The sequence below is a fragment of the Protopterus annectens genome, chromosome 7.part0, assembly GCF_019279795.1.
Source record: "Protopterus annectens isolate FY-2018-M chromosome 7.part0, PAN1.0, whole genome shotgun sequence".
In the NCBI taxonomy this organism is placed as follows: Eukaryota; Metazoa; Chordata; order Ceratodontiformes; family Protopteridae; genus Protopterus; species Protopterus annectens.
The window spans coordinates 1,730,288,789-1,730,316,078 of record NC_056739.1 but is presented as its reverse complement, the minus strand read 5'-3'; the positions used below and the strand labels follow the sequence as shown (position 1 = coordinate 1,730,316,078).

At 40.3% G+C, this 27,290-nt stretch overlaps 1 protein-coding gene across 5 annotated transcripts in view; it reads right to left on the bottom strand.

The window, feature by feature from the left end:
• MAN2A2 (mannosidase alpha class 2A member 2) overlaps positions 1–27,290 on the bottom strand; it is a 2,415,216-nt gene that overhangs the window by 1,363,740 nt on the left and 1,024,186 nt on the right. For all 5 annotated transcript variants that reach the window (XM_044078268.1, XM_044078266.1, XM_044078269.1 and 2 more), the window contains one exon: positions 10,544–10,730. In XM_044078268.1, the coding sequence (XP_043934203.1) occupies positions 10,544–10,730 (187 nt within the window). The remainder of the gene's footprint in view (positions 1–10,543; positions 10,731–27,290) is intronic.

Here is a 27,290-nt window from a genome sequence, read left to right as displayed (position 1 = left end):
AGGGAAGCGGCAAACGAGATCTGGGAGACTGGTAGTGGTGCATCCTGGGATATAGTAAGCTCAGCCAATAAGAGACTTCGCTCTTTGGCATAAGCGTGCCGAGTCGGAGCCGAGGGATCGGCTCCGAACCCATCATTCAGAATGTAGGCGAGATAGGATCACATAACATCATGCCCTTCCAAGAAAGAGAGAAGGCATCCACCTCCCAGGTCAGAGGACATGGGACTCTGACACTTAGGAGAGGAAATTGTCTGCTCAGTGGGGAGGCAAATAGATCTACTCAAGGAGTACCCCACTGGTGGACAATGTCCAGAAACACATCCTGAGAAGCATCCACTCATGGAACTGCCTTATGGACCTGCTCAGGGAATCTGCCACGATATTCTGATCTTAGGGAATGTAAACTGCCTGAAAGGTCAGCTGATACAGGACAGCTAGATCTCAAACTTGGCGAGCTAATCTGCACAGGACATAAGACCTTGTCCCCCCTTGCTTGCTGATGTACCACATCACTGTAGTATTGTTTGTGAAAATTTTGAGGGGCCCTGGAAGGAAAAGAGTAAGAAAAGCCTGAACACCAGAAGAAGAGCATTCATCTCTTTGCCATTGATGTGGTCTTTTTCTTGAAAATGCCAAAGGCTCTACACTTTCAGAAGACTGAAGGAGGCCCCCATCCCACGTCCGGACCATCTGTGAAGAGCTCCTGAGAAGGGACTGGAGGTTGAAAAAGAAGCCCTGGGTGGAGGCACAGTTTGAGGCATGGAAGAAAAGGGACTAGAAAATCTAAAGGATGAGAATACTGAAGCCAAATTGACTTTAGAAACCATATGGAGTTTGGCCAGAGGAAGCATAGGAATGGTGGAAGCCATGTAACCCAGAGCCCTGAGAAACTCCCTAGCTGTAATTGAAGCCAGAGGAAAAAAGGGACTGAGAGAAAGCAATCAAGAGTTAAAGCCTTGGGAGGAGACAGGAATGCCAGCATTGGAACAGTCTGGGGCCTGCACCCCAGAAAAACATGATTCTGAGAAGGAGTTAAAAATGATTTTGGAAATTTTACAGTAAACCCCAGGCTTTGCAGGAGAGAAATAGTAAAGTGTAGATGCTGAAGTAAAATCTCTGGAGAGGAGGCCTGATTGAGCAGGTCGTCCAGGTAAGGAAAGAACTGTATCCCTCTCAACCTGCAGAAAGCAATCACAGGAGCGAGACAATTGGTGAACACCCTTGGGGCAGTAGAGAGGTCATAGAATCCACTAGGATTTTTTTTTAAATGGCAATTGCCAGACAAAAGGAATATTATATGTGGCACTTTGTTCCTCCTGCAAAAGTTTCTACATGGGAAAAACAGAGAGGGCATTGCATAAGACATAAAAACAGAAATGTCAGCAATTCCCTTGTTAAACATACTACCACATGCGGAAGTCTTAACACGTTTTTGTTTGGTATTTTGGAAGTGGTTCAGACAGACCTTAGGCAGTTGGGAGAACATCTGGGAATACAGGGAACTGATCTGGCAGGTAAGACTGAATGCTAGTGAACCTCCAAGGCTCAGTGAAATGATTTCTTTATTCCCTGTATTAAACATGCTAAACTGTAACAGGTTTTTAGAGTGCAATACAAACATATTTTATAATATTGTTATAAATGCATGAATTTTTAAAGTAAGTTTTTTTTTACTTTATAATAACTGTTTTACACTATTTTGTGGACATATAATTGCATGTGCCTTTAAGTATTTAATTACCTTAATTATTAGTTGCCTGTTTAAATCAACTGTGATTGCTATGCCTTTAAAAATGGGTGTTTCAGGGGAGAAACTTAGTTCTGATGAAGTCTTGCTATCTATAAAGTTGACAGCGCTTGATAACCTGTTTTAAAAATTGATTTCTGGATTACATTTTCCTTCAATAGAGTTATTATTCTTTATGGTATCTTTTGCATGCTAGTGGATCAGCTGAGTGTATATTTTTGGGTTGTTGTTTTTTATTGTTGTGTTGGTTTGTTGATTCAGACTTTATAAAACCTATCAGGTTTCTTGGGAGCAGGAGGATGGAAATCAAGACCCTGAGAAGAAGTAGAAAAGCATTCAGCAATGCAGCAAAAAACAGGAGGAACAGCACAGGGCCTAGGAGACTCAATTTGCAGAAGCTCATAGCACTTCTTCTGAACATCAGACACGAGAGCACAGTCCCATTTGAAAAACTCCATCATTCTGGAAAAAGTCACCAAAAGAAATCTCCTCAAAAGAAGAGTCAGAACTTGTAGACTCTTCTTCCTCAGAACCATAATCTAAGGAGAAGGAATCTGAGAAGAATAACTCAGGGATTCTTCATCAGAATCTGCGTCATCCTCAGAGGAATCCTGCTCCCCACGCCTCTTAAGAGGAGTAGAAGAGCAAGGAGGAGCAGGAACAGAACCCCCCCGTGGAGGCTTCAGAGCCATAAGGGCATTAAACAGGCCTTCAGGGAAGTTTTGCCATTCACTCTGAGGATTTTTAGGAACAGGAGAAATGTGCTTAGTTTTTTGTTTCTTTTTGAGATGGACGTCAACCTTAAATACCTTAGGAGGCTCTGACCCCTGACAACATTCTATTATTGTAGTTGGAATCTCTTCCCTTACTAATATCTGAGGAACACCCCTAGGCCTTTGGTAATTAACAGCCATGGTTCCCCCTGTGCATCCGAGGCGGATGTCTGCAAGGCCTCCATGGACATGCGTGAAGACGGATCCTTGTTGGCCCCCAGTTGTGGCAGAGGAATCCAACAAGGAAACCGGATGATCTTCCGGGCTTAGCCTCAAGAGGCTCATCTGGTGAAGGCAGTGCAGCCAAAGAATCTGACTGAGCTTTCTTGGTCTTCTTCTTTGCAGACAGCTGACCCTCGGTCCGGGAAGATCCTTCCATACTGTCTTTAGCCAACAGTTTAAGTAGCTGGTTTTCTAAAATAAATAACTAGGGAAGAAGGCAGATTATCCAACATCTTAGGGATGAAAGCTTGGCATATCTCACAAGATGTATGGTAATGGGAAGCACTTATGCAAAACAAACACTGCTCTGTATGAGAATCTGGCTCCCGCACTGGCATTTCCCCTTTCTAAATGACATGAAACCAACAAACAGAACAAGGCAAAACAATGATAAGAAAATTACCCCCCCCCCCCCCCCAAAAACAGGGCATTTATCTGAAAATGGTTTGGTAACCAGCAGACGAACAAAACTTCAGACCAAGGCTTTGGTATACTGGCCAGATGTTGGGGTTGCCCTAAGCAGGGGATCCTTACTGTAAAGAACACTGCAGCAGTGATATGGAAGGACATCAAGTGGTCCACTGGACTCTCCTCTGCCTGGGGAGCAAAGAGGCTTGGTTCTCACCTCCTATAAGAACAAACGGGCCATCAAGGGGCAGGAAAGAAAGCAGCTGGACAACATAAAGTAAAAAGAAGAAAAAAAAAAGGCACATTGTTAACAATTTTGTTAGTATCTAAAGACATTTAATAAGTTTAAGTACCAAACACTTGTAATAATTATCAAACTCAGTTATGTTCTAATCCATGTCATTTATATTAAAAAAAAAAAAAAAAAAACATTTGTTCTACATGAATTATTTTATTGCTCAGCTCTTTGAAAAATAATAAAATAAAAAAAAAAACACAAACCTTACAAGCTATAGGTATGGATTTAACACTAAAACATACTCAGCCCTAACTTAGACGTTTGCTTCACTCAAGTGAGCAAACATCAAAGCCAGGAATGAGTAAACTCCAGCATAACCGAGACCCGAGTATGGCATATTGTTACACTGCTTCACCACTACAATCAGAATAATTTGCCCATTCCAGTCATGCAGCAAGAAGGGTTTTAATGCAAAGTACAAATGTGGAAGGCTTACACACAAGAATATATTAATTTCTCATTTACTAAAACCATAAATGCTTAGTAGTAGGATTATCTTTACTGCAAATAAAAGTACTGAGTTTAGTGATACTAGTAGTCAACATAAACTTTTAGTTATGTACTTATCATAACTTTAGATGTATGGGATCCATCTCGCCTACATTCTGTACTGATGGGTTCGGAGACGATCCTCGGCTCCGACTCGGCACGCTATACTATAGAACAAAGTCTCTTATTGGCTGAGCTATACCCCATCCCATGATGCACCACCACTGCTTCCCCAGATCTTGTTTGTCCGCACACATGCACACACACATAGACTGTTGATATAATATTGCCAGGTGTTTCAAAGATGAAACAGCTGAACTCGAACCGTCAGGTCTCTTCTGATCTCAAAGGCAGGGGGAAAGAGGGTGGGTTATTAGGAATGTAGGCGAGATGGATCCCATACATCTAAAGTTATGGTAAGTACATAACTAAAAGATGTAATGTGATCCTATCTCGCCTACATTCTGTACTGATGGGACAGCGTCCCTAGCACCCGATTCCTGGGTGGCTCACTGGAAAACACTCCTGAGAACTGTGGAACCGAAGGAAGCTCGCCCCCGAGATGCCACGTCCAATTTGTAATGAGAAATAAAGGTATGAGGAGAAGACCATGTAGCCGCCGCACAAATGTCACTAATAGCAAGCTTGGAATGAAAAGCTGCCGAAGTAGCCATAGCCCTGGTAGAATGAGCTTTCACTGTAGCTATAAGCTCTGTTAGAAATGAAGTAAGTATGACTGATACAGTCTCTGATCCACTTGGCAATAGTGACTTTCGTGACGGCTTTGCCCAATTTATTGTCCGAAAAGGACGCAAACAACTGATCTGTTTTTCGTGCTTGATACGTCCTATCCAAATAGAATCGTAATTGTCTGTGGACATCCAAGGTGTGAAAGATGTATTCCGCTCTGTTTGAATACTTCGGGAAGAAAACTGGAAGTTCCAGTGATTGTTGTAGACAAAAATTGGAACAAACCTTAGGAACAAAGGATGGATTTGGTCTGAGGGATACTCTATCCTTGTGAAAAACCAGGTATGGTGGTTTAACACAAAGGGCTTGAAGTTCTGAGACTCGCCTGGCTGATGTAATTGCAACTAATAAAGCAGTCTACCAAGAAAGAAATTTTAAGTCACAAGTTGCTGCCGGTTCGAAGGGGGAAGAGGTTAAAGCACCTAACACCACATTAAGGTCCCAAGGTGGAGCGGGATGAGATATCGGGGGCCGTAGCAGCCCAGCACCTTTCATGAAAGCTTTACATAACTTGTTGCTCATCAAAGGTGGTTCTATACTCTCATGAAAATTGGAAATAGCCGCCAATTGAACTTTGATGGTAGAGACCGAACAACCTTGATTGAACAGAGAACCTAAAAACTTCAGAACCTCTGACAACGGGGCTGTCAAGGGGTCTAAGCCCCGGAGTTGTGCCCAAATAGCAAATCTCTTCCATTTGCTGGTATACATTTTCTTAGTAGAAGTCTTGTGGGACGAGGACAAGATATGTACGACTTCCGGGTCCAAAGCATGGTTCCTGACTATGGTCGGAAGAGGAGGAGCCAAGCTGTTAACTTCAACGAGTGGAGGGACTGATGAAGCTGTCCTGACTGATGGGTCAAGAGATCCGGAACTTGGTCCAGGAACCATGGACCGTCCAGTGCATATTTGCGAAGAAAGGGAAACCAGACTTGACGAGGCCAGTATGGGGCAACTAGGATCATTTTGCTCTCCAAGCGAATCGCCTTCTGGATCACCTTGGGAAGAAGGGGAACCGGTGGAAAGGCGTATAGCAGACCTGTGGGCCAAGCTTGGACTAGGGCGTCCTTGGGAATCTCCCCCAGAACTGGGGTGAGAGAGAAGAACTGTTGGCATTTCGTGTTGAGGGGGGTTGCGACCTGGAGTTCCCCATCTCCTGAAAATCTGAGTTGCCACTCTGTCGTTTAGAGACCACTCGTGAGGGGAGAGAATAGTTCTGCTCAGTTTGTCGGCTATCACACTGGATCTCCCTGGAATGTGTGTTGCTACCAGAAAACGTTTGGTTGCAATCGCCCAATCCCATACCTTCATGGCCTCTCTGCAAAGGGGGTAGGATCTGGTCCCTCCTTGCTTGTTCAGGTACCAGACTACCGACATGTTGTCAGACTGAATGGCAATCGTGCCCTGGGGGAGGTAACTGTGCAGTGCTTGCAGCGATAGAAGCACCGCCCTCATTTCCAGTATGTTGATGTGGAGGAGACTCTCGTCGGAGTGCCACTTGCCTTGGACTGACCTGCCCAGGTAATGTCCCCCCCACCCCGTCTGGGAGGCGTCCATAGTCAATGTGGCCACTGGAGGTGGTGGAACGAAGGGTCGCCCCTGATCCAGGTTGGAGGAAAGAAGCCACCAATGAAGGTCCTGTTTGCACGTCTCTGTGATCAGAATGTGGTGACTGAGTGGGAGATCCTGATAAGACCACTGGACTGACAGGAACCACTGGAGAATCCTCATATGTAACCTTGCTAAGGGGACTAGGAGAACGGTGGCCGACATGGAACCTAACAGTTGTAGGACCATCCTGGCTGGGGCTCGACGTTTGAGGAGCAAAGCTCGAACTTGAGACTGTAGTGTTTCTATCCTCTGTGCAGGAAGATAGACCCGCATTTGCTTTGAGTCTATCTCTGCTCCGATAAACCGAATGCGCTGAGATGGCAGCAACACGGACTTTGTCCAATTGAAGGTGATTCCTAGGGAGTTGCCTAGGGATATAGTGGCTGCTAGATTTTGCAAGAGTAGATGCCTGGAGGTGGCAGTTAGGAGCCAGTCATCTAGGTATGGAAACACCTGGAATCCTAGACTTCTCAGGTGAGCAGTCACCACCGCCAAACATTTGGTGAACACCCTGGGGGCTGTGGTGAGACCAAAGGGCAGTGCATGGAACTGGAAATGACTGTCTCCCAGGCTGAAGCGCAAGTGTCTCCTGGAAGCCTGATCTATCAGGATGTGATAATATGCGTCCTTGAGCTCTATGGAGCACATCCAAACACCTTTCTCCAGCAGCGGGAGAATGGATTGCAAGGTGACCATCCGGAACTTGGACTTCTTCACTGATCGATTTAGCTTGCTGAGATCCAAAATGGGCCTCAAGTCCCCGGTCTTTTTTGGCACCAAAAAGAATCTTGAGTAAGTCCCTAATCCGGTCTGGCCTGCGGGGACAGGTTGGATGACTCCTTTTTGAAGCAGCTTTGATATTTCGTTGGCTGCAAGATCCCGTTGACTGGGTGGCGGGTCCGGGATTTTTTGGGATGGAGGGGGGGGGGTTGAGAAAAGGGGATGGTGTAACCTCCGGCGATGATTCGGAGCACCCATCGGTCCTGAGTGATACTCTCCCAGGCCTTTAGGTGCTTCGAAAAACGACCCCCGACTGGCTCCGGAGCTGCACAGTCGGGCAATCCTTCAGGGATGCTGGAAGGTTGAGGAGCCACGAAAGGACTCGTGGTCTCCAGTGTTGAGGGGGCCTCCGCCGCCTCTGGGATGGCGTCTTCCTGAAAAATTTCCCCCTCCTATGCCTCTAGAAGGGGGATCACTCTGCTGTGAAGAGTAAGGCTTTTGAGATTTACGGAACCACATTTTCCCCCCTCTTCTAGCCTTGGGATAAGGCCTGAAGGGAGTGGAAAACCGTGCCCCTACGGCAGTTAAAGTCTTACCCTCTTGTTCACAGCGAGTCAAGGTGTCCTTTACCTTGGGTCCAAACAGAGAGGACCCGTCAAAGGGAGCGTCGGCAAAGGAAGACTTGAAGGCTTCCGCAAAATGACACAGGCGGAGCCAGGCTGGTCTCCGTAGAGCAACGCCTGTTCCCGCCACTCTGCTCGCCCCCTCGGCTGCATATGAAATGAGCCTCATGGACGAGTTCGATAACGATGATAGGGTAGCCAGCTGAGAGCTAACCGTCTGGGCCAACTGCTCAGGTAAGTTACCCGAGAGGGTATCTGAAAGTTCCTTGACCAGATCCCTCTGAAGTCTGGTGAAGTGCGTCAGATAATTCAGAGACCTTAAAGTAAAGGTTGCTGAAGTAAGGGTGCGCCTCCCATACCTATCCATGCTTCTAGACTCTTTATTAGGAGGATGGACGGCCGTTGAAGCCTCTGCCACATATTGTTGGGTAGCAGATGCCACCACCAGGGCATCTACAGCCACACCTTTGGAGAGAAAATCCTTTTCGGGGGGTGCTGAGAGAAATTTATTGGGGCGAGCTGGCACCGGTTCCACAGAATCCGGGTGTTCCCACGCCCTTCGAGAGATCAAATCCAGAAGCTCATCGAAGGGCGGAGACACCCAGGAGGCGGAGGGCTGAGCCCCGAAGGCCTTGAGGAATACAGACTCCTCAGCGGAAGGGGGTTTGGACTGCCAGTCGCCTCGTTGCTTCAGGATCTCCAAGATGTCCGCAAAGGAGACATCATCCGAGGACGACTTGGGGGACCCCTCCGCATTATCGAGGTCGGTGTCCGAGGTGAGAGACTCGTCAGGGGAGTCGACGTGCTTCCTCTTGCACTGTCTCTTCCTTGGAGGTTCCTCCGAAGACGCTTCGGAAGGACCTTCAGGAAGGAGGGAACCCCCGATGGGGGTGGCCTCAGGCCCCAGGGCTCCGCTGTCTTGAGACAGGGGGACTACAAAGGAACCAGTCTCCATGCCAAGGGAAGGTGAAGGTGAGATGGTGGAGGTGGCCAAAGCACTCCTCATGGCCCTGAAGGCGGGACCCCCAGAGTCCTGGGAAGGTCCAACCCCCTGAGGCCACAACAGTAGACGGCACTCCCGCAGCAGATGCACCGAGAGGGAGGCTCGGAACTGAAAGCATCGGTCCCGAAGCGTCACCCCCGGGGCCGACAGAGGAGGTCCGTGTACCGAACTCCGACCCGAAGGGCGAGGTTGAAGTAAGGGTCGGAACCGACCCGAAAACCTTCACCGGCTCCACCAGCACCGACTCCAACGGTGCCGAGGCTGTTGGAGGAGGAACCAAGACAACAGGGTGGGCAACCAGCTCCGGAGCCGACTGGGCTGGAGCCGAAACCAACTTTTGAAAGACCGGAGACTGAAACAGCCTTTGAAGCACCATGTCTATGTCCGAATCTGACATCCTCGAAGATCGAGAAGAGATCGAACGAGTTCGAGTAGACTTCTCCACCGGTTCTGAAGGACTGGGGGACCGGCTCCAAATAGTCTCGATAAATATCAGTGCCGAGGGAGGCTCTACAACCATGGCAATTTCCCTCGGAGCCGAAGAGGACTTCGGCGCCAAAGGGGAAGAGTCTGAGCGGGCAACTCTCATCGGCTCCGAAGACAGTGGAGCCAATGAAGGTGACCCGCCTCTCGAAGCTCTAGCCCTCGGCTCCGAAGCCAGAGGAGTCGAGGCTGGAGGCATCGAGGCAGACTGTTCCGCCCTCGGCTCCGAAGTCCATGGAGCCGATGGAGAAGCCTGCCTAGATTTCTTTGTAGCCAGCTCCGACGGGCTGGTCGGAGCCGACGATTTCTTCTTCTTTGAAGGTGAAGAGGAAGAAGATAAAGCCTCCTCAAAGGAAGGAGTGATAAGCCCTTTTAAAATCAATTTGTTTTTCCTCTCTTGGAGGACACGGGAGGAAAAAGCGTGACAAACGCTGCATGATTCCTGAAGATGCTTAGGACCTAAACAATAAACGCACAAAGAGTGGTCGTCCGTAATGGACATTTTGTAACTGCATTTAGAGCATTTTTTGAATCCTGAAGGTCTGTGCTCTTTTGACATGTTGACAGAAAAACTTTCAAATACACTAACAAAAATTAGCTTAAAGGAATGTGTAAACTGAGGACAAGGCCCCTCTAACTGAAACGGGATCACTTGACCCAAATCTAGACTACTATACACACAGGAAGACTCACACTAAGAAATTTCCACAACGTGCGAGGGCAAGGCCCCTCTAACTTAAACGGGATCCTTCCCTCAAACTAAGACAATTTACCACAAAAACAACTCAATAAAACAGTCACACAACAACGAATAGCTGTTAAAACAGCTTTTGGGTAGAATAGCAAAAAATTTCTGACAGAAATTTAAAGTTAGAAGCACTTAGCTCAGCCAAGTCCGAGACCACGTCTTTGCTGTAGAAGCGGCAAACGAGATCTGGGGAAGCAGTGGTGGTGCATCCTGGGATGTGGTATAGCTCAGCCAATAAGAGACTTCGTTCTATAGTATAGCGTGCCGAGTCGGAGCCGAGGATCGGCTCCGAACCCATCAGTACAGAATGTAGGCGAGATAGGATCAGATTACATCATAATTTATGATTGCATAAATTTACGTTGGCAGTGGGATCAGCAAATTTATTTTTTATGTTGTTTGCTAAGAATCCTTACCCTTGAACACTACATTTTTTTTGCTTCAGAATACAATAACCATGCACACATACAACACACACATTTGCTCATTTACATTATGCTCATTTATTTTATCTTTTTGTTAAACTGCCAAACTGAGTTTCGTATGAAAAACAAACAGTATTTTGTACGCATACATCTTGTCAACCCAAAAAGTGCAATTTAAAAATTAATAATCCTACACAGCCACTTTTACCAGATATGTAATAAAGTTTTGCCTCCCTTACTCACCTTTCTTCAATGTTTTCTTCTGTAATTGCCTTAGGTGGCACCTTCCAAGGGCAATTAACTCTTCCTCCAGGAAGTCGCTTGAAATCAAACTGGCAGCAAATTTTGGGGTCTGGGCCACAGGTGTGGGGAACATCATAACTGTAAAATGGCATCATATGACAGAAGATGTCCGTGCTGGAGTCTGGATCTGAGAAACGGACAAATGGCCATCTTGAATAGATGAACTTAATTTCTACAATTATCATTTCCACTTTTGAATACTATTATTATAATACTCATCATGCAGTCATATGGCACAACTTCAGTGTTGCTGTGACAACACATTCAAGACTGTATTCAACAGAAACAAAGTAGATTAAGACTTTTATGTATCCAACCTTACCAAAGGGTGTATACAATGTAAAAGCATAATTACAAGGTCTTCCTCAGACATTGTTCAGTGCAATTTGGGTGAAACACTAAGAACAATAAGTAAGTGATTACATAACCAAGTGCTACTCTCCACAAAAACAATACTGTGTTTTAAACCGGCAGCAAAATGATGTAAGCAAGAGAACACATCTGAAAAAATAGAGAAGTATGACACAAGCTTACTGAGACATCATCAACTGGAGTAAATCACTGACACTGAAAGCAAATCTTTTGGAATCTGGCCCTCAGTGTAAGCCTGCTTTATAGATAGTCCTTACTTCAGAGTACATCACTTAGACCAACAGTAAGTCTTTTGGGATCAGGGTGGCTTACACCACAGTAACTCTCAAAATGAGAGCAAGTCTTTTGGAATCTGTCCCCACGTTTGCACAATATTTGCTTTCCCATTTCCCAAACATACTGTTATAGCTTCCAATCAATGCTTTCCCCTTTCCCAAACATACTGTTATAGCTTCCAATCAAACTAAAAACTGAAACAGTGAGTATGCACCAGAATGGACAAGTATAAAAACAGAATTTATTACAATATTAAAAAAAAAATAACAACTTGATGACTGAATAGGCATTAATCAAACAGTACAGAATTGCTACACAGCAGTAATAAGTCAGAAAAAGCATTAAATCAGTTCAATATATCTCAGTTAGAGATTTAAAATGTCACTAGTAAGTCCAAAACAGAGTTCCTTTTATTTTAACAATAGTCCCTTTGTTAGCAGATTGTCCTTATTTAACAGTCTTTGGTCCTTGATGAGCAATGTAAAACAAACCAGCGTTCTTTATCTGCTTTCTGGAAAATCAAGAAACAAAAGTTATGTACTCACCATAATGATCCATCTGTGTTGTCCATTGTCATTCTTTCTCAACTGATGAGTCTTGGATTTGACTCGGCTGCTTTTAGTAGACTCACTGATCCAGCTCTCGAGCTCCTCCCTTTACCGATAATGCCCCACTATCCTGGAATACCTCAGATTAAGTTTGCTGCCCCAACGTTAACACATATATGAAATCATATTATAATGAAGAAACAAGATAAAGACATGGAGAAAGGCTGGAGTTCAAAACAGGGAACAGGTGAGTTCCCAAAAGGACATCCCTTAGCCCTCACTAGGAAAAGAGGGATGGAGGGTGAATTGAGGAAGAATGAAAATGTACAACACAGATGCATCATTATGGTGAGTAAATAACTTCTTTATCTGATGTTGTCATTTTCATTCATTCTTCAACTGATGCGACATAGTCCCCCACTAGATGAAACTTGGGTGGTCCTCATAGAAGGATATTCCGGAGTACAGCAGAGCCAAATGTTGCCCTACTTCTGGATAACATGTCTAACTTATAATAAGCAATAAAGGTATGAGCATTTAAACCAAGAGGCAGCTGCACAAATATCATCTATGGACACCTTTGACCAAAAGGCAGATGAAGTGAGTAACAGACCTCGTGGAATGTGCTTTGGGGAGCTTAGGTAAAGATAAACCTCTTTTTTTATTAATAATGGGTATACAATCATAGGACCATAGGAGGTTACTAGGCTAATGGCCCCAAGGCCCTTACAAGCCTAGCCAAGTTCAATCCATGTTCCCAAGGATGTCTGGTTCAAGCAGACACTAAAATCAGCATCTAGGTGCCCCTGTCCAAGAGGGACACAGGTGGAATCCCCAAAGTGAATTTCCAGTTACCCATCCAATTGTCCAGATTGTGCTTAAATAGGGCCAATGGGGCTTTGTTTAACATGAATAGGAAGCTTGTTCCAAAGGTGGGGCAACCTCTGTGAGACAAATCTGTCTCTCCAGTAAGTTCTGTTGATGTCACATACCAGGTTAAAGTCCTCTGAGTGAGTGACCTATGTGCCATTTGACTGGTGAATGTGCAGCATTTCCATTAAAGCTGGGTCATAGATTACTCTATATGTAAGACACAGGTCACCTCTAAGCAATCTCTATGACAGAGTAAAGTGACAATGATTTCAGTCTGTCCGCATAAGACACATCTTGAAGACCCTGAATTTGCTTTGTAAGGAACATTTGTGGTCTCTCCAATTGCTGCAGGTGTTTGGAGAGGAACATACCAAAGGCAGCATTCTACTCTGTTATTGGCCTGATGAGGGAAAAGTACAGGGGGCTTATAACCTCTTTTTTTTCTGGAGGCAATGCCCTTACTTATGAGATGAGCAATATAAAATACCCTTCTTACCACTGTGGAAACATGGTGATCGAAGTTAAGGTTGCTGTCAACCTGTGTTCCCAGATCTCTCACCACTGACTGTGTGCTTAGGGTATTGCTATTGATGTGGTAGTTTGCTGTAACATCACCCTTGCCGAAGAGGATGATAATGCATTTTTTGCACTATGATTAAGACCCTGACTTTGGCACCAGTCATTCATCTGTGTAAGACTTTCTTGCAGGATATTGAAATCGCTAGGGGTTTCAATGATTGCTCCCAGTTTGCAGTCATCAGCAAACTTTGTCGGCCACAATCTTTTAGTTTTAGCCTGTACTTCAGAGAAGTAGATTTCAAAGAGTAGGGCTCACTTTAGAAACTGCTTTACCCAATTTGTTCTTGGAGAAGGATACAAACAACTGGTCAGATTTCCTGAAATCTTGTGTTCTGTGCAGATAAAAATCTAAGCATCAGACATACGTCCAGAAGATGCAGCATGTATTCTCATTTGTTTGATAATTTCGGAAAGAACACAAGTAAATTTATGACCTGATTTAAGCTGGATTCAGAAGCCATCTTAGGTAAAAAAGATGGGTTCATGCATAATGAAACCCTATCTTTACAGAAGATCAAGTATGGAGGTATTGTGGAGAGGGCTTGGAGTTCAGATACTCATCTAGCAGAGGTTATAGCAACCAGAAAAAGGGTTTTCCAGGACAAGAACTTAAGGCAAATCTTAGCGGAAGGTTAAAATGGAGGTTGGGTAAGAGCTTGCAACAGAACAGTCAAATCCCAACAGAGGTATGATTTTCAACTAGGGGCCTGAGTAAAAAGGTAACCTCACAGAACTCTTGCACACTCTCAAGGAACCCAAGGAAGAATGACTTTCACCTAAGTAAAAATTTGAAATGACCACTAGCAGAACTTCAACAGTAGAAAAGAGAAAGCTCTTTTTTTATGTACAGTGAGCAAAAATACTAACAATGGTATTTGAAAGGTACGTTAAGTCGGGTAGGCAGAAAGAAAGGGAAAGAATACCAGCAATGGTATTTAGAAGAGTACCCTGACAAGGGCAGAAAGGCCTAACATAAAAGGGAGATGCGTGAAAGTTAACAAGTTTGAAAAGTTAAGCAAGTTTTGTACAAGTGTAAAAGAAGGAAGAGGAAAGAAATACTAGAGACAAACTTCTCAAAAAATGATATAATAATATCTGATTAACCTCCATTGCTCAAAAACAGAAATCTGCATCTGAACACTACGGCAGGAAATGAGATCCGAGATATTCCAGGATAGTGAGGCATTATGGGTAAAGGAAGGACCTCAAGAGCTGGATCCATGAGTCTAGTAAAAGCGGCAGAGTTGGATCCGAGGTTGATTCCAAGACCCATTAGTTGAGGAATAAATGACAACGACAACATCAGATAATGGAAGTTATGCACTTAACATAACACTGGATCCTTTCATTCATATCCATCTGATATGACTTACTTGTGGATCCTTACTTCTCAAATCTGACTCTACAACACTAGTGCTCCAGTCTCCAGCCCCTAATAATTCTCTTTACCCATAAAGCTTTATTGACCAAGATTACTTCAGATTGTGTTTGATGCCAGAAATAAGAAGCCTATTATAGTGTGCAATACTAAGTTAAACTATCCTTCAGGCACTATAAATGACAGCAGGATGGGGGACAACGAGCACGATGTTGTCTCGGATGGACATAAATGAAAGCATCCAGCATTATAGTAAGTAATTAACTTCTGTATCCTATTCATTCAGTTCATCCAGTCCAACTTAAGGGTCTCTTATAAGGGTCTATATTACATGATCGAAGTTGAGTAACTAAAGCTCAATCACTAAATGTCGAAAGCACAAAACCGCGAACATCAGTTTCCACGTAGGGAAACAATGTGTTTGGCCATTACGCAGATTTTGCCCTTTCTACAATGTAGAGCGATCTCGAGTTGGTATATTTAGTTAGGGGTGGTGTGTGGAGCGAAGCCCCCCCCCACTTAATTTGTGTTTAATGTTTTTGTTGGAACTACGGCATTGTTTCCCTGCTTGGAAACTGCTGTTCGCGGTTTTACGTTTTTGATACTTAGTGATCGAGCTTTAGTTACTCGACTAACTAAAGCTTCGATCACTTAATAGAGATGTTCTTATGATGCCTCCCAAAACTTCAAGCAGCCTAGGATTCTGACCCATAAGAACAGATGCTCACAAAGGAAAACCTCATTCTTGAAATGGAATCCCAGGATACTTGAACTTTTGGCAGGGGGCTGAAAAAAGGGTATTGGACAGCCTCTGGATATTATCCCTCATACCCAGTTGTCCTGAGTGATGGCCATCCACACAAGAGAGTAAAGAAATAAACGACCTCATCTGCTTCCAGAGGGAAGCAATCCGGCAGCCCTTCAGGGATGGTAAAGTTTGCCTGTAGGAAAAGAATCTACGAGATCTCAGACTGTGCAGACTTCCATGGCCTCTGGCCTACATCTACTGAAGGGGCTATCTTTGCCTCTGTCACCCCTATGAGAATTTGTGTCTAATAGCTGTTGCTTTTATTTTTTAAGCCAGAATGACTTTAGGTTTTTCTGGTTCCCGCTACATATTTATGGAGCCTTAAATCTCACTCTTGCAGCAGAAAGCATTTTAGCATCTTTTTTTTCCCAGTAAACATCTTTATTGAATTATCACATAACATAGGCAATCTTACATTTATATAAATGAAAAACAAACATTGACACCACTTTAGTTGCAAACATAATACATCACAGACACCATTAAAACAACTGTAGATACAAACATTATGCATCACTTATAATCTATCCAGTCATTGTCCGTTAATCATATGGATCATTCAAATTCTGCCTCTTAAATCTCATTCCTTCTCTGCATATATTGTTCCCACAATTCCCATTTTTTCCTATATAGTTTGCTCCTTCCTTTTTCGAAAGATCCCAATTCCAGCTGTTTTACCTCTGTTACTATATTCACTACTTCTAATAAAGTTGGTCCAAACTTTGATTTCCATTTTCTAGTAATTGTTTTTTTGGCAACCACCATAATTAGACTCAGCAAGGCTTTATTATGTCTAGGCAATTCCGATTCTGTATCACAGCTAAAAAAAAATCATCTCCCCAGTCAATTCAATCCACTCACCCAGCATCTCTAACAGAGCAGTCTTCAGGGAATACCTAAAGTTTGCCAGGTCAGTATACTCCCAAAAAATATGTTCCCAAGTACCTCTTTTGTGCCCGTCACACCTTCAACATTTGCTATCCACCTGAGGAAAAATTCTTTGGAGTCTACTTGGAGTATAAAAATGCCTATGTAATCAGCGCCAGAAAAGATCCTAAATCTTCCAGACTTCATTGCATATTTGGGAGATGCACATATCTTCCCGCATTGTCTCTTTGTGAATTGCTTACCCACTCTCTCTTTCCAATCCTTTCTAAGCTCCTCTGATTGATTCTTATAATTATTATGCAATATCTTATATGCTGTACTAATTATTCCTTTTTTTTAACAGCAGCTTCTGTTCTAAATTCTATTAAAACCTCTACCCAGTGCTGGTTTTTCATTTAAGATTCCCCTATTTCTTTCTCATTGCCTATACTCTCGATACTAGTACCTACCTATGAACCTATATGACTGGATGGGAAATAGAAAATTGACCCCGGGGATCACCTCTGTGGCTCTGCTCGACAGTGGCTCAGGAAAATAATTTTCTTGGGTGGCAAAAGCCAGGGTACCTTTTTGGCTGGGCTTGTATAGGCCCCCAGGGCCAATAGCCTAGTACCTACCTATGAACCTATGAATTAATCTTTGATAGGGAAGGCAATCTCTAACCTGCAGTCAAAATAAATTATTGGCCTCTTCCCATTCTATTACCTTTCCCTTTCTAGTTATTTGCTCCCAATACCTTGGTTACTTTGACAGTTTTCTCCAATAAATTTCAGCCCCCTCTTGCCTATTATCTGTATCCCCAACCACAGTCATCCCTAACAGCAGAATCTCTTTTCTCCATTCTTGTGCTGGTTTAGTTCTTAGAATACTCCCTGCTGTTTTATGAATATAATACTCTGTATGATTTTTGCTGTTCTCCTTAAGAGTCTGCGTCCAAAATCCCAGTCTCTCCTTATTTCATGAACCCCCTCCCACCATATCATCATCATTACTTTTCACTTTGAATTATAGTTTTCTGCTTGTGCTATGTATAAGAGCCTTAACTGTGTTGCTCTAAAATACTCCTTCAAACTGGGTAATCCTAGTCTGCCTTGTTCTATTGGAAGAATCAGCTTATCCCTTGCTGTCTTGCCTTACCAGATAAAATCCTTCAACTCTTTTTTAACTGCTATACACAGCTTCTCCTATGTTTAATAAAAATATGCCTGACATGTGTATAAGACTAAAAGCATTTTAAATTGCTTGTATCTTATTATCCATATCGATATAACAAAGCCTCCAGTTTCTCGATTTTTGTATTATCTTCTGTTTAGTCTCTTCCCACATATCCCTAGCTGCCACAAGTCATTTCTAATCCATACTCCTAAATATTTCATTTTATCATGTCCCCATAAATACTGACATTGTTTTTCCAATTTTTGTGCAGATACATAATTTTCCACTATTTCCTTTGTTTTAGCTTCATTCATTTTGTAACCTAATAAGATTAGAAACTGTAAAGTATTCCACAATACTGTAATACCCCTTTCTGGTTTTGTCAACTAAAAAATAATATAATCTGCAAATAGAGCCAGCTTTTCTGACTACCATACCAACTATATCCTTGAATTTCTGAGTTCCTTATTTTCTTTGCCAATGGTTCTAAATATAATGCAAACAGCAAAGGGGAAAGCAGATAACCCTGCCTGATTCCTCTACTCAAGCATAAGTTAACAGAGAGGACCTCACCCAGTATATTTTTTTGCCTCTGATCCCTCATATATACTCCTAATCAACCTTATAATTGTATCAGGGAAAGGAAATGCTTCCATAACCCTGGTCATGAAGTCCCAGACTACTCTGTCAAATGCTTTGTCTGCATCAAGACCCACCAATAACAATGGTATTTTCTTACATTCTGCTTCCCTCTGGATCATCAACGTTCTGTTAATATTGTCAAATCTTTGCCTCCCCTCCATCACACCGATCCATATCTATCAATTTTAGTATCACCTTTGCCATTCTTTTGACAATTATAGACATAAACACTTTATAATCATGGTTTAGTATTAAAATGGGCCTATATGAAGCTGGATCTGATGGATCTTTCCCATCTTTAGGTATTGCCATTACCTCCGCTTTCTTCCAGGATGCTGGTACTTCTCCTCTTAAAATACTGTTAAACAAAATCTTCCAGATCTTTATCATTTTTTTCCCTCCTAGCTTCCAAACTTCCACAGGAATACCATCTATTTCTGGGGACTTTCCTGTAGATTGGTTATACATCACTTTTTATCTCCTCTCCTCCTATTCTAACCATTAGTAATTGAGCCTCATCTACCTCTAACCATGGCATATTTAATTCTTCCATAAACATTTCCATTGCACCTTTTCTTGATTTGCATATTTCTCTGCTTTATACACACTTTCATAACATTTCTGAAATATTTCTAATACTTCTACAGGTTCACTTATCTTCCTTGTTACAGGCTCCCTAAGCTTGGTGGCAGCCCTTTCCACTTTCTGTTGCCTGAGTCGTCATGCTAAAAATTTTTGTGCTCTAGAATTACCATCAAAAAGCAGTTGCTTAATGGCAATCTTTCTAAACTCATGCATATTATTGAGGTAATCCCTTATTTTCTGTTTAGCATTCTGCAGTTGCCCCTTTTCTTGTTTAGAGTAATTCCCCCTATTTTGCAATACTTTAACATTTGTCAGTTCCTCTAAATAATTATTGTTACTTCTTAACCATCTCGCCCTTTCCTTTATTTCTACCCTAGTTTTAAACTCCACTTTAATTTTATCTCACGCCCTAGCTATATTTTCAGAAGAAATTTCTATCTTCTCTAGTAGCTCCTGAATTAATTCAAAAACATATTCCTTAAATTCCTCTCTTTTCAGCTGATAGGTCAGGAAGCGCCACTGTCTCATTTTTATTTCATAACTTGCGTTTTTTATTTAGTGATTATTGGCACATGATCTGAAATAATTATTGGGTGCATTTCAAGACCTTCAATTTAATGCACATGTTCCTGTGAGATATAAATTCTATCCAGCCTAGCCCAGTTTTTGTATCTTGGAGAATATGTAAATTCATTCAGAACTCCTAGTACTGAATTCACATGCAAACATTTTCATAAATTTCTTCAAAAATCCACCCTTCCTTTGTTATATTTTCCCTTCTAGGCCCCCCAGACACATCTTTCACTGTTGCAAACCAAATTTCAGTCTCCACCTATAAGCAATATTCCTTGCTGAAAGCTGATTATTTCCCCCAGAATTTTTTTAAGCTCCACTGTAGCAGTTTTAGGAGAATGTAAATGCATGCCAGCATAATCCTCCTCCCATGCCAGTAGCCCCTTAGTACTATATTATCTTCCATTATCTTTTTTTCCTCTTCTGTCAGTATTGGAGCTCCTCTTGCAATTAATATAAGTACTCCTCTTTTCCTTTGCCCTAAATATTCCACTGAATAACCACCCTGAAAACCTTTCTTTATCAAATTCACATGCTTAGTTCTTTCCAGGTGTGTCTCCTGTAGCATAGCTATTTGCACTCTACATTTTCAATATAGTTCACTACTCTTTCTTTTTTATATTTATCTGTAAGACCATTCAGATTGAAAGACATTACAGAAAGCATCATTTTCTTATATAGTTATTATTGCCACCTTTTATGTATAACTGTTTTTTGTTAAATATCTAGTTCCAACTTTTATGTTACATGAATATACTGTTCGGCAGGTTGGTCTTTTATAAAGTTGTTTCTTGTCATATCCATTTGAGCCTATGCCACATCTTACATAACTTTTTGTTTTTTTGCAAGCCCTCAAACAGAACAAAGAAAACCATCCCAACCCCCCAAACCGATTAATTTAATAACAATGCACAAAACTATGTACATCTTCAAATATTGAAGTTTCTTCTTCCTAATAAAAACAAAAGTTTTAAGTTGATAGCCACACAGACAGGCTGGAGTTAATCACAAAGAAAAGTTAGTCATGCTCAGGAGTTCAAAATGGCCGCTGTTCTTTGAGCACTGCTATCACCTAGCTCTCTGATATACCCTGGATTAAAACAAACCCAGAAAGCAACGCAGAATTAATAATACAGAAATGACTGTAGATATTTACTGCTAATATCATCCAGCAAACAAAAGAGGAAGAAAAAGTGACAGATTCAGATCAGAAACAGCAGGATTAACTAAGATTTCTGAACAGCTTAAGCCATGTGCTACTAAGGCCCTGCATCTGACTACAAGATTGGTAAAACACTATACAGCAAGATGTCAAAAGAGGAGAATATGGAAACAACAACTAAGACCAAACTTCAAAAAGACAAAAGACAACTAAACAAACTGACAACTCTAAAACTACAAATAAATCCAAGACAGACCAGCCAGCTAATCTGGAAGACGTAAAATCTGCCTTATTACCTATCCAGCAAGCAATAAAGGACTTATCATTACAATTTCAAACCTTTGGTGACTCATTCAGCCAAATAATATCCAGAATGGAAAAATCTGAGTCCAAAATAATAGAAAATTAAATAAAAATAAACTCTGTTTCTCAAAGAACTGATGCCCATGACAAAGAAATACAAAACTTACAAGCAAAAATAACAGACCTGGAAGCAAGATCTCGAAGGAACAATATTATCATCAGAGGAATACCTGAAATTGTACTTCATAACAATCTAATACCAACAATCAAGCAAATAATAAATTCCCTGCTAGAGGAACCTGAAGAAATGCAGCAAATATCAATAGAGAGAGCTCACAGAGCCCTGAGGGAAATGCAAACACCACTGAAACCAAGCCCTGTCTATATTAAAATATTAAACTATCAAGATGTAAATAAAATCATACTGGCAGCAAAGAAAAAAGGCACACTCACCTGGAATAATAATAAAATCTCCTTTGCTCAAGACCTCCCAATACAAATAAGACAAGCAAGACAACTACTATCCCCATACTGCAAATTCTTAACAGAAAAAAAAATCAAATTCCAGATGAAATAACCAAATCAGTTAACCTTCTACATCAAAGAGGTTAAATACATGGTTGCTAACCCCAAAGAGGCAAAAGAGATATTCCTGGCTGTTTTCAAGAAAATTCCACCTTCAGAAATGAAATAAATCCACAGAAAACTATAAACAACCCTTGGGTGAAAAGACGACCCCATTCACGAGCACTCTAGCTGGGATCCAACTCTGAAAGCTTCCCCCTTGCTGTCTAGACCCTAAAATCCACGTGAGCCATGAGGAACACAGGAAAAGGAAGTACAGCCTGGGTAGGAACCAAAAATCAACTGCCATTTCCGATGCGCGAATATAGGAAGGAACCTCCTCCTGGGACACTGGTCTGCAAAATCGGTCCCCCTACGATTTTGAGGGCTCCATTAAGAAGAACAGTCAAACAAAATGGATTTCAGCAAGCTCCAAAAGATTTTACTGCCTGAAAAACGAAAATTGATCTGCACCAGCTAAAAGAAGAAAGCTGCACCATATATGTCAACCAACCTGCAAGCAAAACCTTGAAGAAATAAGGTACTGTTGAACTGAACCATTCACTAAAACAGTACACCCAGTACTGTGTAGGTGAATGAAAATCCAGCCTTACATAATAGGCAATAAATAAACTGTCAGAAACAGGCTAGCTCATAGATTAATATTGGAGAAAAAAAAGGGGGGAAAAAATGTTAAATGTTTTACGTAAATACTAGAAATGTGTTAAAAGATCCTGGAGAGAAGTAATCTTAGGAAAATAGTAAAATAACTTAATCTTGGGATAATGTAAATATAGCCTTAATTTGCTAACTATAGCAGAAGGACTGTTTGGCTAAGCTGTTTTTTTCCCCTCTATGTATGTATATACTTCCTACCCCTGATAAATAGGTGCCAAGTATATATTTTATAACCCACACAGACTGATGTGAAAAACATTACAGGCACCAAAGAAGGCTGGAATATGAATAAATAAAGGAGAGGAAAAAGAAGTCAAATGAGAGAAAAATGTAAAAATGACAAGACTGATTGTTTAACAATATTACTACGGTACATATATTGCTATAATTTACTGAGGAATGTATATTAATGCGCTGTTTTGAAAAATACTATTAGAAAGAATTAGTCATAAGACAAAAACAATACATGCTGTACCTTAAATGCAATACCATAACTGTATAAATAATACGGTGGAAGAGGCTAGGCACATTAAGTAGCAGTGTTTGTTGAGGGAACTAGTTTGTTCAGCTTTGTCCACATTGTTTACAGTAATACAGGGGGGATATTATGGATTAAATATATATCTAAAAAGAAAACACATTCCAAGATTAAAAGTAAAGGTAAACCATATAACAAACCTTCATCCTCCCCACCTGATTATTCCTGGTCCAGGGATATAGTGGTTAGGCACAGAGTAGGGACGGGGATAAATAGATGCTTTCCTAAACCATCACACAGTAACACATACAAAGATAACAAAACAAAACTAATATACATGACATATCTAAGGAATACACCTAATAAATAAATGTAGGAAATAGAATCATGGAATGTTAAAGGGCTCCAAACAAAGAAGAAAAGAAAACTATTCTTACACCTTACATTAAAAACCACAGCCAACCTCATACTAACATAAGAAACACACTTGACTGCAGAGCAATGGGCAGAAATTAGCAGAAATAAATTGATAAGTCAAATCATAGCTTCAGAGGGGAAAACAAACAGTGCTGGGGTGGCAATAATAATTAAAAAACAATTTAAGGAAAAAATACTTAAAACCAAAGCTGACAAGGAGGGAAGATGGTGTTACGTAACATTTAGTAGTCCTACAATACCAAAACCTATAATGGTACTTAATGTTTACGTACCCTGTAATAACCAACAACACTTTTTTATGTCATTATAACCAACCTTAAACCAGTTTAAAGATCACTACCTAGTGATTTGAGGTGACTGGAACACATATCAAAACCCAGAACAGGATAAATCTAATCTGACCAAATCACATAATAAACAAGCCACATTAGCCCTTAATGAACTCAAACAAGATTTCAAACTATATGACTCTTTTAAATATGGGAAATTCACATTCTATTCGCAATGCCACAAAATGTGGTCAAGGATATAATTCTTCTTAATCTCTGACATATTCATTAACATGGACCCAACAATAACTATGCATACCAGGTTATTTTCAGATCACTCCAAAATCACACTGAACATTAACTGGGAGAAAAAGATATATTTAGAGAATAGGGGTCATAATTGGTCATTAAACCCTAATTTACTTTCCAAAATGGATGTAATAAAAGAAACAGAAGCAATATTAAAAATAGCTCTTACAAATATCACTAACTCCCAAGAACCAACTGACATACAATAGGCTGCAAACAAAGCACAAATTAGAGGATTGTTTATCAAAAAAGCAGCATACTATAAAGAAATACAACTGAAAGAGGAGCATACACTGAAAGGGAAAATGGAGCATCTTGAAAAAGAACTAATAAATAACCTTAAGAACTAAACAGAAACAGAACTTTTAAAACTGCAAAGGGATCTATATATGTTAGAAACCAGAAACCTATCTTTTTATGAAGCCAGAATGTTAGCCACTTATACAGAAGAAGCTCAAATACCATCTAGAGTTCTGGCCAGAATTATCTCCAACGCAAAAATGCCTCCAGTATATCAGAAATACACTACAGAAACAAAAAAATGAAGACATTATTAAAACATTTGAACAAATATACTCTCAAATATATGGAGCACAAATACTACAAACCTCAAAGGAAGATAGAACTCTTTTCCTTCAAAAACTGGAATTCCCTAAACTAAATTTAGACCAACAAAAAAAACTAAGTGAACCAATATCCATCAGTGAAATGATTACAACAATCAAACACTTAAAGAGCATAAGGCTCCAGGTCCAGATGGACTCGCATCAGAATTTTACAAAGCATTTTCCCCCTTGATAGCCAAACTACTATACTATACACTGAATTACATATAGAAACACAAATGTAGCGTTCACGAGGAAGGACAGCTGAAAAGTTATTTTAACGAACTTTATTCTGATAAAAGAACAAGCGTTTTCGCTTCTGCCTCTGCAGAAGCTTCTTCGGAATACAAAGAAAGGCGCCAACTTTTCAAATTTAAAACAACACCGTGACATAACATGATGTCACTTCCTATGATTGACTAAATTAAAATAGATGACCCTGTATGGAAGGTATAACTTATACAAGTATATGTGTATAAAAACAAACAGGAGCAGTTCTTACAAATATAAAAGACAGTCATTCTACCTAAAATACGTCAAATCAAATATTCAATAAAAATATATATACAAAAACAACAAAAGGGCAAAAAACCCAACTTTTGTTAAAAAATACATTTATAAGAAAGGAATACTACCTTAGATCAATATATATGTAATAAATCAATGTGTAAATAACATATTATCGAAGTCATTAAAATATTTCATCTTAAATAACTCCTATGTTTCAATACACAAGAAATGTTACAGCTCTCATTATTTTATATCTCTTTGATTTTAGAAATAAAAGAACTTCAATGGCAAATTTTACTTGATGCCTTCACAGCCCCTGGCCTTAATGAGAGCTGTAACATGTGTATTGAAACATAGGAGTTATTTAAGATGAAATATTTTAATGACTTCGATAATATGTTATTTACACATTGATTTATTACATATATATTGATTTAAGGTAGTATTCCTTTCTTATAAATGTATTTTTTAACAAAAGTTTTTTTTTTTGCCCTTTTGTTGTTTTTGTATATATATTTTTATTGAATATTTGATTTGACGTATTTTAGGTAGAATGACTGCCTTTTATATTTGTAAGAACTGCTCCTGTTTGTTTTTATACACATATACTTGTATAAGTTATACCTTCCATACAGGGTCATCTATTTTAATTTAGTCAATCATAGGAAGTGACATCATGTTATGTCACGGTGTTGTTTTAAATTTGAAAAGTTGGCGCCTTTCTTTGTATTCCGAAGAAGCTTCTGCAGGGGCAGAAGCGAAAACGCTTGTTCTTTTATCAGAATAAAGTTCGTTAAAATAACTTTTCAGCTGTCCTTCCTCGTGAACGCTACATTTGTGTTTCTACTTGTTTGCTTGGTTCTTTTTCTCGTTGGTATGATACACTGAATTACATAATAAACTAAAAAAATAAATTATATCCACTTTAATGCCTCTAAAACCATCTTTATATTAAAAGAACACACAGACCCCCAAAACCCCAACAGCTACAGACCCATCTCCCTCTTAAATATAGATACTAAAATATTTACCTCTATACTTGCAAACAGAATGAAAAATCTGACAGAGAAAATCATCTCCCCAGAACAATCCAGTTTTATGCCACATAGACAGACTAGTGACAATACATTAACATTAGATACACGAATATCGTACCCTAACCGATACAATATCAACATCTACAAGGCATTTGATAGGGTTAACCTAGAATTCTTACTCCAAACACTACCCTACTTTAGTATACCCAATAACTTCATTCAGATCATCCAAACTCTCTATAGCAACCCATACACATTTCTATATATAAATAAAACTTGGTCAAATAGGATTCTAATAAAAAATGGAACAAGACAAGGATGCCCATTATCACCTTTCCCGTTTAGCCTATACCTAGAAACACTATTTCTATACATTAAACAAAACACATAACACAATCCTCCATCAACACACAACTTCAAAATATACCTCACTGCATTTGCGGATGATCTGAACATATACTGCACTACACCAAATTCAGCTATAAACAAAATAATAGCTGCAATTGAACATTTCTCAAATATGTCTAACTACAAACTAAACCTCAATAAAACTAATATTTCCCCCCTAAAAACACCCAAACTCATCTCACTAATACCACTGTTAAACACAATAAAAATAAAAGAAGAAATTAAATACATGGGAATCACCTTTTTCCAGAATAACAAAGACTTCTACCAACACAATGTAAACCTTAAATGGCGGTCTCTTTGTGTGACAATCTATTATAGATATATTAAAGCTCTAGGTTTCAATCCCAGAGCACTTCCATTCCTGAAGCAGAAAGAAATACAAACTTATAACATTATAGAGCCCTTAAAACATTCTATCAACTTAGCGCAAAAATTCTTTCAATTCTTGAACCTTGGACAAGCCATGACAATACTGCAACCCCTTCATAAAAACCCAAATTTAAAAATAAACAATAAGATGCTGGACCTAGTCCCTTTTCCCAGACTGAAAGATAAAACAATCCAAGATATTTATCCCTACCTTAACTGTTCAATACAAGAAATGAGGACTAACTTAAACCTCCCTAAATCACACATAATAATCCCAAGACAAATCAAAGAACTCTGTTCCAGTTACCTCCAAAATGCTACTATGACCAATAATGATATAGAAACTTGTAGCAGGTTTTGGAAAACTATTATCAAAGCAAAGAAAACTATTACTAATTCATATAAAATGATAAATGAAATCAAATACCAGAAAGACCTCCTCTTCTCTAACTACTGGAGAAAAATTAAACCATCCATAGATGATCAACAAATAAGTCAGGCAATCAATCTAACACTAAAGATTATACCCCTCAAAAAGTTAGCATACACTCAGCTCATGATCAATAATAATGCTTATTTTACACCTGCAAACCTACATAAATTTAACACATCAAAATCACCTTTCTGCCCACACTGTAAGGACCAGATAGCTGACTTAATCCATGTATTTTGGAGCTGTAAATGTGTCTATAAACTCTGGAACTCTCTCAAGGTACAATTACAAAAAACGGGTTATCAAACATCAACATTAACTTGGGAAATCAATCTATTACACATTCTCCCACCCAACATACCAAGAAAACAAGCAAATACACTTTTAACAATCTTCCTACTAATGAAACTGTATATAGCTTTTAAATGGCTAGGTACGATAAAT